This window comes from Bos taurus, chromosome 16 (genome assembly GCF_002263795.3).
Source record: "Bos taurus isolate L1 Dominette 01449 registration number 42190680 breed Hereford chromosome 16, ARS-UCD2.0, whole genome shotgun sequence".
NCBI lineage: Eukaryota > Metazoa > Chordata > Mammalia > Artiodactyla > Bovidae > Bos > Bos taurus.
Window position 1 is genome coordinate 42,162,927 of NC_037343.1, and position 16,619 is coordinate 42,179,545.

Genomic DNA, 16,619 nt, shown 5'->3' on the forward strand with positions numbered 1-16,619 from the left:
GGGAGTCCAGGCTGCATGTCCGGGCTACATGTGAACCAGGCATCACGCTGCTGCTGACAACCCACAGGACATGCCTCCCAGGCTTCCAGGAGCCTGTGCCTGAATTCTCACCAGTGTCATCTCCCCCAGGGCCCTCGGGTACCACAGTTCCTCTGGGGAGACAAATGGTGACAGTAGTCATTCCTAGGGACAGCAGATGATGGCACGCAGCTGCCCAAGCATCGAGGTGACTGCAGCAGAGGGATCACGCCTGTGCTGTCGAGTGCCTGGGGCCCTGAGACCAGGGGGATGGGGAAGCGGGGCTGGGCTGAGTGTGCAGCTGAGGCCTTAGCTGGAGTGAATGTGGGGGACCAAGGCTCACCCTGGAGACTGGGGACAAGAACAGTGCACACAGCGAATGTGCCAGGAGTGCTCAGTGCCAGAGACTGAGCTAGAGCTCCTCGTGGATTCTCTTATGAATCCCCATAGGGTTGTAGTACCCATTTTACAGAACAGAAACCTGAGGTGCAGAGAGGTTAAGTTACATGTCCAAAGGCCCACAGTTTCCAGGCAAGGAGGCTGAGGCTACATCCCCTACCCTAGACTGGGGGAAGGGACAGGGTGGGCTTAGTTGGTATCTCTGTAGAAATTAGGGAAAAGGAGGCTTTTACCCAAGTCACTTTGCTTCTATGTCACAAAACTGTCATAGAAACAGTCAAACCTGAATGGCCACAGTGCAGATGATTGTGCCTCAGCTAGAGGGCTCTTGTGCAGTGCCCAACCTGAACCACCATACATGGAGACCCTGAAGCAAAGGTATGCGTGGGAGAGCTAAGGAGTCCTTCCCAGACCTTAATCTGAGCTCCCTGCTGGCCTCTCATCTCCTTCCTGCCCCTCGTCTCACCATGGTCAAGTGGACACTGTCATGGACCCCTGACAGTCCTGCATTTGCATGCCCTGCACCAAGGCCAGACCCTCTATCATTCCCTAGTACTCCCAACCCAGACAGCCACTCAGGCCGGATTCCATTTGACCAATATGCCCCCTGCCTTAACCCTGCTGGCTTGGCCCACAAGACCCCAAGCCCTCTACCTTCAGCTGCAGCAGCTCTGTACTGATCCAATCAACTTTGCACCTGGCTCGCTGGGTCTAAATACGGTTCCTCTCTCAAGATGAGAACCCAGAGGACATTTAACATGGTGGCTAAGAGCATGGGATCCAGAGTCAGATTATGGGGATCTAAATTTCCGCTCTGCTGCCTATTATATGGATAACTTTGAGAAAGCTGCCCAGCCTCTCCAAGCCTTTGCCTCCTTGTCTACAGACATTTTACAAAACGGGTGAAATAAGAGGACCCAGCTCCTAGGGTCCCTGGGGATGGCAGTAAGATCTTGTACAAAAGCACTCTGCCCACTTTCAGGTACACAGTAGGTGATCAAATGTAACTATTAGACAGGAGTACACAGAAGTGCTAGCATAGGACGGGGCACACAGAAGGTGCTCAGTAGTGAATCAGGAGGCTTCTGGGAGAGAGGATGGTGTGCTGAATGGCCCCCCAAGGGTCTGCCATGGCTACTCCGTGAGAGCAGGACACAGTCCCTGTGCCTTTCTCACCCGCCCGGCTCACCTGGCCTGGCAGGCACTCTCCAGCGGTGCCATGTAAAGGCTCCAGATGCCCAGGGCTGCAGGCATGGTGAAGAGCACTGCCAGCCAGCAGCAGGACACGATCAGAGACATGAACAGGCCGAAGTCGTGGACAGCTGGGATCTGGGAATGGAAAGGTGGGGGCGATGGGCGGGGATCAGGCCTGGAGCCCAAGGAGCCCAGGGACTCTGCAGCACTGGGCCCTGACCACCCCCAGACTGAGGCAGGATGCGAAGGCCGAGGCTGCGGGAATGACGGCACTGGCCTAGGAGGATGTCAGATGGCTGGGCTGGAGCCAGGGGTGTGGCAGAGAGGAAGAGTCCAGCCTCTGGTCGACACTGCAGCCCTCTGCCCAGAACAGTGCCCAGCATAGAGCAAGCGCACCGTAACTCATTACAGGAAGGACAGAGGAAAACACACACTGTCAGAGCAGGGCACACGCTAGCAGAGGGGAACAGAGAGCTGCCACAGGGTGTGCCCCAGGAGTGTCACAGGCACCTGCGCAGGGTGTGGCCATCAGAAGGAAGCTGCAGCCAACAAGCACACAGGCCTTCCTTCACTGTCTGTGGAACACTTTCACAAGCATCTCATTCCATTCTCTGATGATCCACACGTGAGGAGAGTGAGGCTCACAGAAGTTAAACAAGCTGCCTAAGGTCACACAGCCAGAAAATGGCAGAGGAGGGATGGAAATCCAGCTCAGCTTGTTTTCTGGGTGTGGTTCTCTAGTAAAGTCTGGAGAATCCCAGAGCATCTAGCGGTTTCTAGACAGGATCCTCAGTCCAGGTCATAAGACCTCTCAGACTCAGACAGGCTCACTGCCTTTCAGGCTCTGCTGGCACCCAGGACCTGGCCTAGGATCCTTCTCTCAAGCCCAGCTCAGACAGGAAGGAGTGTGGGGCCAGCAAGAGGGAAGTGCATGTGAGGGATAACAATGCTGTATGCAGCTGGTGGGTGGAGAGGGCCCTGCACTGGGGTCAGGAGTCATGGGCAGGCTTACCATGTAGCAGCTGGGGGACCTTTGGAAACAACTGCTAAATGCCCTTCAGGGCTGAGAGTGGATTATCAGTAATGAGCATCAATAAGAAACACAATTTGTATCACTAGAATTCTCCCATTTGTTAAGTTCTGGTGATGGTGATTAGTAACAAAACATGGACTCTAGGGACGTGGCAAGTACCTTGAGGTGGAAACTGCGTGGCCCCAAGAGAAGGGGTGGGTGGGAAGAGCGGAGACCAGGGTCCAGGTATGCATGGGCAGGGGTGGGGGGCAGGGGACGCCAGGCCAGGCTGGAGGGCTGGCTCCCACCTGGGAGAAGACGTTAGCCGCATAGGCGGCGGCCGTGGTCAGCGAGGTGAAGAAGGTGGCCTTGCCTGCCGTCTGGATGGTGTGAATCATCCGCAGTTGAGGGTCTTCCAGGTGGGTGGCCTGGCGGTAGGTGTTGATGAACACAAAGACGTCGTCCACGCCTATGGGAGGGGGGCCGGGCCAGCTGGGTTACTCTGCTGTCTCCAGGTCAGATCCAACCTGGGCCATGAACCCAAGACCCACTCTCATGCTGCACGGCACCCCTCCCTCACCAGAACTAGATCCTTTCCTCCAAATCTTCACCACCCCTCACCTTTCCCACCATGCTTAACCTTTCTTTACCCAGCATATCCACCCACTCCTTCCACCTCTGGGGGGTTCCACCCACCATATGCCCAGAATCACTCACCACTCATACTCTACCCACCCTCCACCCCAAGTCCAAGGCTCTGAGGTCTGAGAGAGGACTTTTTAGAGCCCCCATGGAAGCCAGACTTTGCATCCTGTAAAAGGCCCTTTGGGGGTCAAATTTCCAAGTGGGAGGCCCATTACCATGGCAACAGAATCAACTCACCGATGCCCACTATCACAAAGGCAGCCACCCCATTGAGGATGCCCAAGTACTGGATACCGAAGACCACGTGGTACAGGAAGAGCGCCACCAGGCAACTGAGGCCAATGCTGGCAATCCCGAAGAAGGACAGGAACACTGGGCAGGGCAAGAAGCACAGGGAATGGAGTGGGGGGACCCAACAGAACACAGACACAGACACAGTGTCTCTGGCCCTGGTTTGGTCCTGCCTCATACACCCCCATCCCCAGGGGCACCTTCACCACCCCATTTGAGCCCAGTATAGTTCTCTATGCCCAGAGAAGGTGCTGGGCAGGAGGCCTGAGTAGCAGATGAAGCCCTTGATGAGTAAGTCAGGTTGTTCATGGGCCCTCATCTTTGCAGAGCTTACTTCATATGCTAATAGGGAATCATTATATTTTTAACATCTGTCACCCAGTAAATTAGAGGTTCCATGGAGGCAAGAAGGCAATGGCACCCCACTCCAGTACTCTTGCCTGGAAAATCCCATGGACGGAGGAGCCTGGTGGGCTGCAGTCCATGGGGTCGCTGAGGGTTGGACATGACTGAGCGACTTTACTTTCACTTTTCACTTTCATACATTGGAGAAGGAAATGGCAACCCACTCCAGTGTTCTTGCCTGGAGAATCCCAGGGATGAGGGAGCCTGGTGGGCTGCCATCTATGGGGTCGCACAGAGTTGGACACGACTGAAGTGACTTAGCAGCAGCAGCAGGAGGCAAGAAGTACATCAGTGATGTTCACTACTAGAACTCTGGCACCTGAGAGCATCTGGCACATAGTTGGTGCCCAGTTAATATTTGTTACATGGATGAGTGAATGTCTTTTCCATTTTTGAAGGTATGACCAATCTCTCATTCACTTGGCCAATGAAGAGCACCTCCTGTATACACAGAAAGCAGCAGCTAGGGTGCATGGGGAGAGGACAGTGGAAAAGTGAACTGGGAGTCTAATGGCAGCTGGGACTTTAAAACAGGCTAAGGGTGGGACTTCCCTGGCAGTGGTCCAGTGCTTGGGAAGCTACTTTCCAGTGCAGGGGATGCAGGTTTGATCCCTGGTTGGGGAACTAAGATCCCACATGCCACAGGGCAACTAAGTGGGTGTGTGGCAACTACTGAGCCCATGCGCTCTGGAGCTCATGCACCATCAACTAGAGAGCCCGTGAGCCACAACTATAGAGAAACCCATGAGCTGCAACAAACAATTTATACTGCAACAAAAGATCCCGCACGACACAATGAGGATCCCACGGTTCACAAGACCCGTTACAGCCAAATAAATAAATACTAAATTATAATAATAAACAGGCTAAGGAGTAATCCATAAAGTGTCCAATACTCCAGACTCCACAAAGCTTATCAACAAGAAAAAGACCGTCAAAGAACAAAAGGTTCAACTGTAGGAGGTCCTTGGGGAGCGGGCCCTGGGGCATGGCCCAGTCTGCCTCTGCACCTCAGTCACCCTGCCCGGGGTTAGAAGGTGATGTCTGAGCAGCTGTCCCACCGCCAGCTCTGATACAGTGGATTCAAGCCCATTTGCGGCATTCCCAAGCAGGAAGGCTTTGTCCAGAGAGAAGCACACTGGGAGGAACGAAAGGGCTGGCTCCATGCGGTGCTGCTGGAGAAACCGTACCTGAGCAGGAGGTGAGAATGTAGACGAGGGCAGCGATACAGCTGCTGCTGATGAAGGCCAGGAGCATGTCGTTGTTGAAGGTTCTGCGAACCTCATAATCAAACAGGTCTGTGCCCCCATACAGGACCTGGACTTTGCTGGGAAGGGAGGACACAGAGGGAGGAAAGACAGAGTGGATCAGAGATGGAGGAGGACCACGAACCATATACCTCCTCAGTGGCTCTTTACCTTGGTTGTACATTATGGTCACCTGGGGGCTTTCAAGAATCCTGATGTCCAGGTCATACTCTAGACAAGTGAAACCAGCATGTCTCGGGTGGGACTGAATTATCAGTGAGGTTGAGATTGCTGCTCCACACAGATAATAGTAAATTATAGCTGAATTCTATGTCATTCTCATTATCCTCAATTCTCAATTGTTCACAACAAAATTCTAAATTCAAATCAGCTTCCAGATACTCAAGTCTTACAGTGCTATTCAGTGCCCATTTAACAGAAGCTATTAGAAAAACTTAACCAGGTTGGTGAAGTTGATTTTTAAAATACCAAGAGGGGTGAGATCTGTTCCTGGTCAAGAGGAGTAACAAGATGAAATCTACATTTCCTCTCGTGAAACTAACAATTAAAAAAAGAGAGAGAGAAAATACATGAAACAAGATTCTGGACATGACAACAAAGAATGGTGATCTCTAAGAGATAAATAAAATGGGCTTTATGGTCACTCTGACATACTGGCTTGAGAAAGCTTCCAGGCTTTGGTGCATCCTAATATATGGTGCAATGGTAAAGAGCCCACCTGCCAGAGCAGGAGACACAAGAGACACGGGTTCAATCACTGGGTCAGGAAGATCCCCTGGAGTACAAAATGGCAACCCACGCCAGTATTCTTGCCTGGAAAATTCCATGGACAGAGAAGCCTGGCTGGCTACAGCCCATGGGGTCGCAAAGAGACACAAATGAGTGAATGAGCAAGCAATATATGGGTTAACAGACATCTTAAAAGAGCCTGAAAGTTTCCCAAACTTGATGAAAATGATAAACTCCTTGATTCAAAAAGCTTGAGCAGCAGACCCCCAAGCACAAAAAATCGTGACTAAAACAACAATGCACATCATAATCAAATCGCTCAAAATAAGTGACCAAGATAAAATCTTGAAAGCAGACTGAGGGAAAAAGAGGAACGAAAGTAAGAATGACAGGAGATTTCTCTTCAGAAACAATGCAAGTGAGAAGACAGTGGAGCAAGATCCTTTACCGACTGAGGAAAAAAGTCAGCCCAGAATTCTATCATTTGAAATATATATTTCAAAAACAAAGGTAAAATAAAGATTTTTTTTTCAGTATACAAAACCCAAATGAATTCATCTTCAGTACACCTTCATTACAAGAGATGTTAAAGGAAATTCTTCAGGGAGAAGGCAAATTATTACAAATGGAAGTACACACCTACACAAAGGAATAAAAAGGACCAGAGATGGTAACAGCATGAATAAGTGTGTAAAAATGTCTTATTACATAAATCTTTTAAAATGATGGCTGACCATTTAAACAGAAATAACAGTAATGTAGTGTGGGGTTTATAACATATATGAAAATAAAATATATGACAATAGTATAAAGGTCAGGAGAAAGGAAATGGTGGTATACTATTCATATATAGTATACACTATACACTATACATGAAGTTGGACTGCAAGGAGATCCAACCAGTCCATCCTAAATGAGATCAGTCCTGGGTGTTCATTGGAAGGACTGATGCTAAAGCTGAAACTCCAATACTTTGGCCACCTCATGTGAAGAGCTGACTCATTTGAAAAGACCCTGATGCTGGGAGGGATTGGGGGCAGGAGGAGAAGGGGATGACAGAGGATGAGATGGCTGGATGGCATCACTGACTCGATGGACATGAGTTTGAGTAAATTCAGGGAGCTGGTGATGGACAGGGAGGCCTGGCATGCTGCAATTCATAGGGCCACAAAGAGTCGGACACAACTGAGTGACTGAACTAAACTGAACTGATACATGAAGTGGTTTAACATCATTTGAAGGTACACTGATAACTTAAGGATGTGTACTATAAACCCTGAAAATGAGTTAAGTCGCTCAGTTGTTTTCCAACTCTTTGTGACCCGTGGACTGTAGCCCACCAAGCTCCTCCATCCATGGGATTCTCCAGGCAAGAATACTGGAGTGGGTTACCATTTCCTAAATTAAATATTTATAGCTAAAAAAAACCAAAGGAAATAAAATGGAATAATAAAAAATTCTCAGTCCAAAAGAAGGCAGAGAGAGGAAAAAGGAACTAAGAATATATGGGGCAAAGAGAATAAAATAAAATTGTCTTAAGTCTAACCATGTTAACAACATACTAACTGTAAAAGGTCTCAGTTTAGTTCAGCCCCTCAGTCATGTCCGACTCTTTGAGACTCCATGGACTGCAGTATGCCAGGCTTCCCTGTCCATCCCAGAGCTTACTCAAACTCATGTCCACAGAGTTGGTGATGCCATCCAACCATCTCATCCTCTGTCATCCCCTTCTCCTCCTGCCTTCAATCTTTCCCAGCATCAAGGTCTTTTCCAATGAGTCGGTTCTTCGCATCAGGTGGCCAAAGTATGGGAGTTTCAGCTTCAGCATCAGTCCTTCCAATGAATATTCAGAACTGATTTCCTTTAGGGTGGACTGGTTGGATCTCCTTGCAGTCCAAGGGACTCTCAAGAGTCTTATCTAACACCACAGTTCAAAAGCATCAATTCTTTGGGGCTAAGCTTTCTTCATAGTCCAACTCTCACATCCATACATGACCACTGGAAAAAGCAATTTTCTTGAAGAAATCTCTAGTCGTTCCCATTCTATTATTTTCCTCTATTCTCTGCATTGATCACTGAGGAAGGTTTTCTTATCTCTCCTTACTATTCTTTGGAACTCTGCATTCAAATGGGTATATCTTTCCTTTTCTCCTTTGCCTTTAGCTTCTCTTCTTTTCTCAGCTATTTGTAAGGCCTCCTCAGACAACCATTTTGCCTTTTTGCATTTCTTTTTCTTGGGGATGGTCTTAATCACTGCCTCTTGCAAAAGGTCTAAATATCCCAAATAAAAGGCAGAGGCAGTCAGATTAGATTAAAAAATCAAGACCCAGCTGCCTATAAGAAACTCACATTCAATGTTGACACAAATAGGTTAAAAATAAAGTACAGAAAAAAGTACCATGCTGACATGAATCAAAAGAAAGCTGGAGTGGTTAAATTAATAATAAATGAAATAAATTTCAGAGCAAAGAATATTACTATAAATAAAGAAAGTCATTTAAAAATTATAAAGGGCTCAGTTCGTTAAAAGAATGCAATAATACTAATTGCTTTGGACCTAATAACAGAGTTTTAAAATACATGAAGCAAAAACTGACAGAAATTAAGAAAGAAATAGACAAACCTGCAATCATAGTTGGCCATTTCAAAATCCCTTTCTCAATAACTGCTAGAACAATTAGACAGAAGATCAGTATGGATACAGAAGACTTTAACAACACAATCAACCAACCTGACTTAATTGACATTTATAGAACACTCCACCCAATAACAGCAGAATACATTTAAGTGCATAGGCAACATTCATCAGGACAAACCACACTCTAGACCATAAATAAGACTCAGAAAATTTAGAATAACTTAAGTCGTAAAAAGTATGTTCTATGACCACAATGGAATTAAATTAAAAATTAGTGACAAAACACTATCTGGGAAATTCCTAAACATTTGGAGACTAACAAACTTTTAAATAATATAGGGATCAAAGAAGAGATCAAAAGGGAAAATTGAGAGTATTTGAACTGAGTGAAAATGAAAGCACATGTCAAAATGTGTGAGATGTGCTAAAATGACGCTTAAGGGGAATTTTATAGCAATAAACACCTGTATTAGAAAAGAATACAGTTTTCGAATCAATGACCTCAGCTTCTGCTGCAAGAAAGCAAAACAAGAGAAAATTATACATAATGTAAATGGAAGAAGGGAAATAATGTAGATCAGAGTATAAGTATATAAACAAACAGAAAGACAATAAATATCAAAGAAACCAAAATCTAGCTCTTTGAGAGGCCCAATAAGATTGATAAATTTCTAGCCAGACTGATCATGAAAAAAGGAGATAAGACACACATGAAGGAGGTGATACCACTCATAAGGGAATATTTATTATGAATTACCTTGCACCAACAAAGGTCCGACTAGTCAAGGCTATGGTTTTTCCAGTGGTCATGTATGGATGCAAGAGTTGGACCGTGAAGACAGCCGAGTGCTGAAGAATTGATGCTTTTGAACTGTGGTGTTGGAGAAGACTCTTGAGAGTCCCTTGGACTGCAAGGAGATCCAACCAGTCCATTCTGAAGGAGATCAGCCCTGGGTGTTCTTTGGAAGGAATGATGCTAAAGCTGAAACTCCAGTACTTTGGCCACCTCATTCTAAGAGTTGACTCATCGGAAAAGACTCTGATGCTGGGAGGGATTGGGGGCAGGAGGAAAAGGGGACGACAGAGGATGAGATGGATGGATGGCATCACCGACTTGATGGACATGAGATTGAGTGAACTCTGGGAGATGGTGAGGGACAGGGAGGCCTGGCGTGCTGCGATTTATGGGGTTGCAAAGAGTCGGACACGACTGAACGACTGAACTGACCTTGCACCAACAAATTTTTACCATTTAAATGAAATGGACAAATTTCATGAAATATACTACCAAAGCTTGTGTAAGAATATAGAAATAACTTTAATAGCCCTACAAAAGTGTTAGTTGCTCAGTTGTGTCTGACTCTTTGCAACCCCATGGACTGCAACCCGCCAGGCCCCTCTGTCCATGGAATTCTCCAGGCAAGAATACTGGAGTGGGTAGCCATTCCCTTCTCCAGGGGATCTTCCTGACCCCAGGATCAAATCCGGGTCTCCCACATTATGGGCAGATTGTTTACCGTCTGAGCCACTAGGGAAGCTCTATATGTATATTTAAAAATTGAGTTTGTAGGGACTTTCCTGGCAATCCAGTGGTTAAGATTCTGTACTTTCATTGCAGGGGGCACAGATTTGATCCCTGGTTGGGAACTAATACCCTGCATGCTACATGGCATGGCCCCAAACATTTTTTTAATCAAAAAGAATTGAATTTATAGTTAAAACCTTCCCCTAAAGAAAACTCCAAATTCAGACAGTTGCATTGATAAATTCTACCAAACATTTAAGGAAGAATAATACCAGTTCCATACAAACCTTCCAGAAAACTGAAGAGAATATTTCCTACCTCATTCTTGAAGACATTTTGATATCAAAATCAAACAAAGATACTACAAGAAAACTACAGCCCAGTATCCATCATTAACATGCCAATGAACAAAGAATACGAATAGAATCTAACACTATATAAAAAGGATAATCCCAAGGGCGATCTGCCCCAAGAATGCAAGGATGGTTTAAACTTTAAAACTCAATTAATATATTAAATTCATCATATTAAACTAAAAATGAAAAATGTATGTTCTCTCTCTAGATGCAGAAAAATATTTGAGATAAGTCCAATATTCATTACCGATTTAAAAAAATAACTTATCAGCAAATTAGGAATAGAAGGGAGCTTCCTTAACCTGATAAGTCACTTCAGTCGTGTTCGACTCTGTGCGACCCCATAGACGGCAGCCCACCAGGCTCCCCCGTCCCTGGAATTCTCCAGGCAAGAACATTGGAGTGGGCTGCCATTTCCTTCTCCAATGCATGGAAGTGAAAAGTGAAAGTGAAGTAGCTCAGTCATGTCCGACTCTTAGCGACCCCATGGACTGCAGCCTACCAGGCTCCTCCATCCATGGGATTTTCCAGGCAAGAATACTGGAATGGGGTGCCATTGCCTTCTCTGTAACCTGATAAGAGACATCTAGAAAAACACCTACAGACTTCAGTCAGGGATAATGAAAGGTTGTCCATTCTCATCACTTTCATTCAACATTGTATTGGAGGTTCTAGCCAGTGCATTCAGGCAAGAGAAAGAAGTAAAAGAAATCCAAATTGGAAAGGAAGAAGTAAAACTATCTTTATTAGCAAAAGACATGATTGATTATGTAGAAAATTAAATAGAACCTATGAAAAAATTTCTAGAACTTATAAGGGAGCTTATCAAGGTCGCAGGACCCAAAGTCAATTATATTTCTATATATTGAGTTGGCCAAAACGTTCATCTGGGCTTTCCATGGTATTGTTGTTGTTCAGTCACAAAGTCTTGTTTGACTCTTTGTGAACCCATGGACTGTAGCACACCAGGCTTCCCTGTCCTTCGATATCTCCTAGAGTTTATTCAAATTTATGTCCATTGAGTTGGTGATGCTATCTAACCATCTTATCCTCTGCTGCCCTCTTCTCCTTCTGCCCTCAATCCTTCCAATATCAGGGTCTTTTCCAATGAGTTGGTTCTTTGCATCAGGTGGCCAAAATATTGGAGCTTCAGTTTCAGCATCAGTCATTCCAATGAATATACAAGATTGATTTTTTTTTAGGATTTATTGATTTGATCTCCTTGCAGTCCAAGGGACTCTCAAGAGTCTTCTCTAGCATCACAATTCAAAAGCATAAATTCTTCAGCACTCAGCTTTCTTTATGGTCCAACCCTCACATCCATACATGGTATAGAAAAACCCAAAAAAACTTTTTGGTCAACCCAATACAAGCAACTAACAACTGATATACTTTCAACTAACAAGGAAATTTTTAAAAATATCATTTACAATAGAATAAGAATGTGAAATAGGGACAAATCTGACAAAAGATATCAGATTCACCAGGTTAATTGGTCATAAGACTCAATACTGTTAAGATGTCATTTCTCCTCAAATTGATCCAAGTATTTGACATAAACATAATCAGGATCCCAGTGGACTTTTATTTGGAGAAATGGATAAGCTGCTTCTGAAATTCACTGGAAGGGGATTCCCTGGAAGTCCAGTGGTTAGTTTTCTGTACTTCCACTGCACGGGGCATGGGTTCCAACCTGGTCAGGGAGTTAAGCTCCTGCATGCCACATGGTATGGCCCCCCCAAAAAAAGAGAACCAACCATTAAGAAATAATAAATAAATAACACAAAATAAAATTCATAGGGAAATGTAAAGGCCCCAGAATAACTAAAATAACTTTGAAAAAGAACAAAAAGTTGGAAGACCAACACTTGGACAAGACATGGCATAAAGCTACCATAATCAAGACAGTGTAATACCAATGTGTAAATAAAAAGTAAAAAATTGGTTGATGGAATAGAACAGAGTCCAGAAATAGACCCACATATATATAGACAAAAGACTTTTGTCCAAGATTCTAAGCCAATTCAGTGAAGAAAGAATGATCTTTTAAACAAATGATGCTGGAACAACTGGCTATCTATACAAAATAATAAATATCAGCATGTTATGCTATATATAAAGTATATGTAGTGTATGTCTTACACCATATACAAAGATGAACGAAAAATGGAATATCACAGAACTAAATGTAAAGCCAGTATTAAAATAGTCAAAAGATCTAAATTGTTCACCAACAAAGACAAATGGATGTCAAATAAGCATGTGAACATCACTAGGAAGTACGGAAATCCAAGTTAAAATCACAATGACATATCACTACACAGAATGGCTAATTTAGACTTTTTAAAATGACCATGGACTTCCCTGGTGGCTCAGATGGTAAAGAATATGCCTGTAGTGCAGGAGACCCAGGTTCAATCCCTGGGTCAGGAAGAACCCCTTGGAGAGGAGTCTGGTGGGCTATGGTCCATGGGGTCGCAAAGAGTTGGACAGAACTGAGTGACTAACACTTTCACTTTCAAACTGACCATATCAAGTGTTAGAGAGTTTGTGGAGGAACTGGAATTCTTATACACTGGGTGAGAATGTAAAATGGTACAATTAATTTGGAAAACAATCTGACATTTCTTAAAAAGTTAAACTCACATGGGGACTTCCCTGAAGTTCATTGGTTAAGACTTTGCCTTCCAGTGCAGGGGGTGTAGGTTCAAGCCCTGGTGGGGGAGCTCAAATCTCACAGACCATGCGGCCAACAAACCAAAGCATAAAACAGAAGGAGTATTGTAACAAATTCAAAAAAGATTTTAAACAAATGATCCACATAAAAAAATCTTAAAAAAAAATACATTCATGGTTTTTTTTTTAAAGTTAAATATACACCTATCATATGATCTAGTCATACCACTCCCAGATATTTATCTGAGACAAATGAAGGCATTTGTTCACACAAAGGCTTTGTAGCATCTCTATCTACAATAGCCAAACCTGGAAATAACCCAAATACCCATAAAGAAGTGAGTGGATGAACAAAAGGTGGCATCTCCACACAGTGATACTACTTAGCACTTAAAAAGAATAAACTGTCAATACATGCAACAACATGGATACAGTTCAAAACAATTAGGCTGAGTGAATGAGATCAGTCAAAACTGTGCATTCTATATGATGCCATATATACAAAATCAGAAAATGAAAACCAATATATAGTGATAGAAAAGAGAAAGTGGTCCTGGGGTGGAATGGGAAGGAAGGTGAGGCAGGATGGAGTGACTGTCAAAGGAACATGAGTAAACTTCTGAGGGTGATGGATCCATTCATTAACTTGATTGTGATAAAGGTTTCATAGTGTATACATGGGTCAAAACTAATCAAATTGTAAACTTTAAATATATGCAGCTAGTGAATATCAACTCAAAGCTGTTTTAAAAAGTCAAACAGGACACTTAAAAAAATGTAGAAAAGATCTTTGGATTGACTACTTTTTTGAATTAAATTCAACAAAGGGTTAATTGAGCTTTCATTAGAATAGAAAACTGAAAGTTTGGTCAATTGTTCATTCATTCATTCATTTCTATAGCATTTATAGAACACTTTCTAGGTTCTAGGTCCTCTTTTAGTTTCCAGCTATAAAAAGACATAGGCCCAAACTTCTACTCTTGAGTAGAAAGGAATAGCTCATGCAAGACCAATATTCCTGCTTAGAACTACTAAGAAATCAAATAAAACTGAGAAATCATCTACTTGATGACATTAGAGATTTCCTGAAGCAATGAAACTAGAGAGCTGAGACTCTAGAAAGGGAAGAACCTACAAAAGATAAGCTTCCCTTCTACAGCTGTGTTTACCCTGGAGGTATCTGCTAATTCTGAACACAGGCAGGAGGCTGAAAATCTAAGCAGGGAGTCAGAAAAACTAGCAGAGCTGTGGGTAGAGACTTGCAGACCAGCAAAGCATAAAACCAGTTTCTTCTGCAGCACTTCTGCCAAACACTGGGGCAGTCTAGAGTATGAGGCTACAAACTTAAGCAGAAAGCCTCAGAAAAACCAGAGAAGAGATATTTTTAGCTCTTTTGAGAGACAAAGCTTAGGGTTTGGAACATGTCAGGGGAAATGGGCTCTGCAGAATACACTAGGCTCTCAGGTGAAAATCCCAGAGAACCAAGGGCAAACTGGAGGTAGGCTGTGACTTTTCAGGACTACAAACCAGCCTCAACTCTGTGTATCTGCTGTTTGTTTAAGGTGATCAGCCACAACACCATCTGCCTAGTGGAGGGAAAGATAAACTTTCTCTGGAAGAAATAACATCATCTGGACCTCTATGTTTTTACATACAATATTCATTACTCAGTAAAAATTACCAGGCATACCCACAGGCAAGACCACATGACCAAAAACCAAGTGAAAGAACAGACCACAGGGAAAAAACCAAAAGATATCCATAATAACCTAAGCTGGTAAAGAATTGGTCTGCAATGTGGGAGACCTGGGTTCAATCCCTGGGTTGGGAAGATCCCCCAGAGAAGGGAATACTCCAGTATTCTGGCCTGGAGAATTCCATGGACTGTATAGTCCATGGGGTTGCAAAGAGTTGGACGTGACTGAGCTACTTTTACTTTCATCCATAATAATCTAACTTAATATGCTTCAGAACACAGAGGAGAATATGCACCAAATAAATTAAATGGTTAAAAATTTCACCAAGGATTTAGATCTATAATAAAGAATTACTGGAAATCCTCAACAGAAAAACATTAACTTTGAAATCTCAAGAGATGTTAAACATCAAATTAGATACAACGGAAGACAGGATCAGTGAATTGGAATATCTAAACCAAAACATGCAAAGCAAAGAAAAACCTGAGAACATATGGGACTCATATAAGATAAGCTATAGGAATGTATTGTACAGCATGGGTAATATAGCCAATATTTTGCAATAACTGTACATGGAGTGTAACTTTTAAAATTATATTAAAAATTTTTAATTAAATTTTTAAAATGAAGAGAGCAGCATGCTGATTACCCAGACTCTTCAGCTTATCTTTCCAGTTCCCATATTTTATTATCATAGTCATAAATAAAAGAAAACACATGAGACTTTGAAAATATCTAACATTTATGTAGTTAGAATCCTTAAAGGAGATAGGACAGAGAATGGAGTAGAAGCAATATTTGAAGTCATAATAGCCCAGAAATTCCTGAAAGTGATGAGTTATATACCAGCAGATTCAAGGTCTGTGCACCTCAAGCAGAACAAATACAAAGAAAACCGTATCAAAATACAGTAGTAAGATTGTTGAAACCAAAAACAAAGAGAAATCTTAAAAGTAGCCAGGGGAAAAAAAAGACAATTGTTCAAAGGGGCAACAAAAAGATTTACAGCTGACTCCCCCCCTCCAAAATGATGAAAGTCAAAACACAATGGACTGATATCTTTTAAAGTATTAAAGAAAATAACTGTAAATTCTATACCAGAAGAAATATATTTCAAAAATGAAAGTAAAATAAAGATGCCTTCTAGACAAACAGAGAATTTATCACTAGCAAACCTGCACTAAAAAAAAATACTAAAGAGAATTCTTCAGATACAAGAAAAATGATCCCAGAGGGAAACATGAAATTGTAGAAAGTAATGAAGAGCAAAAGAAAACATAAATATGTGAGTAAATATGGATTCTGACTGAGTAAAATAAAAATGTAATGTCTTATGAGGTTTAAAATGTATACAGAATTAAAATGCATGTAACAATAAGGCAAAAGACTGAAGGGGTATAAATGCAATGAATGAGTTCTAAGATTCTGGTATTATCAGAGAAGCAGTAAAAGTGATAATTTGTAGTATTCTTTGTAATAAGTCAAGATGTATGTTGTCATTTCTCAGGTAACAAGTAATAGACTGATTAAAAAAAAAAAAAGATTTTATTGATCTAAAGGCATTAACGTCAAGACTACAGAGGCCCTGGTTATCACCATTCCTATGAAGCTCTAGGGGGATGGTAAGGGAAAGAGAATTGTTTTTTTTTAACGCAGGACAGGGGTTTTGTCTCAGCAGCTGAATGTATTAAGCAGAAGTTAACTGTTGGTATCTAAAATCTTCAAGCTCCTTCTAAAGCCAGCCCTTCCCAGATTCCCAACCCAGC

General features: G+C 43.0%; 1 protein-coding gene across 3 annotated transcripts in view; it reads right to left on the reverse strand.

Moving 5' to 3' along the window:
* Nucleotides 1-16,619, reverse strand: part of DISP3 (dispatched RND transporter family member 3) — a 58,136-nt gene that overhangs the window by 16,805 nt on the left and 24,712 nt on the right. For all 3 annotated transcript variants that reach the window (XM_059875537.1, XM_005216984.5, NM_001206230.1), the window contains 4 exons: nt 5,155-5,291; nt 3,506-3,640; nt 2,932-3,092; nt 1,607-1,746 (listed from right to left, as the gene is read on the reverse strand). In XM_059875537.1, coding sequence (XP_059731520.1) covers nt 1,607-1,746; nt 2,932-3,092; nt 3,506-3,640; nt 5,155-5,291 — 573 coding nt within the window. The remainder of the gene's footprint in view (nt 1-1,606; nt 1,747-2,931; nt 3,093-3,505; nt 3,641-5,154; nt 5,292-16,619) is intronic.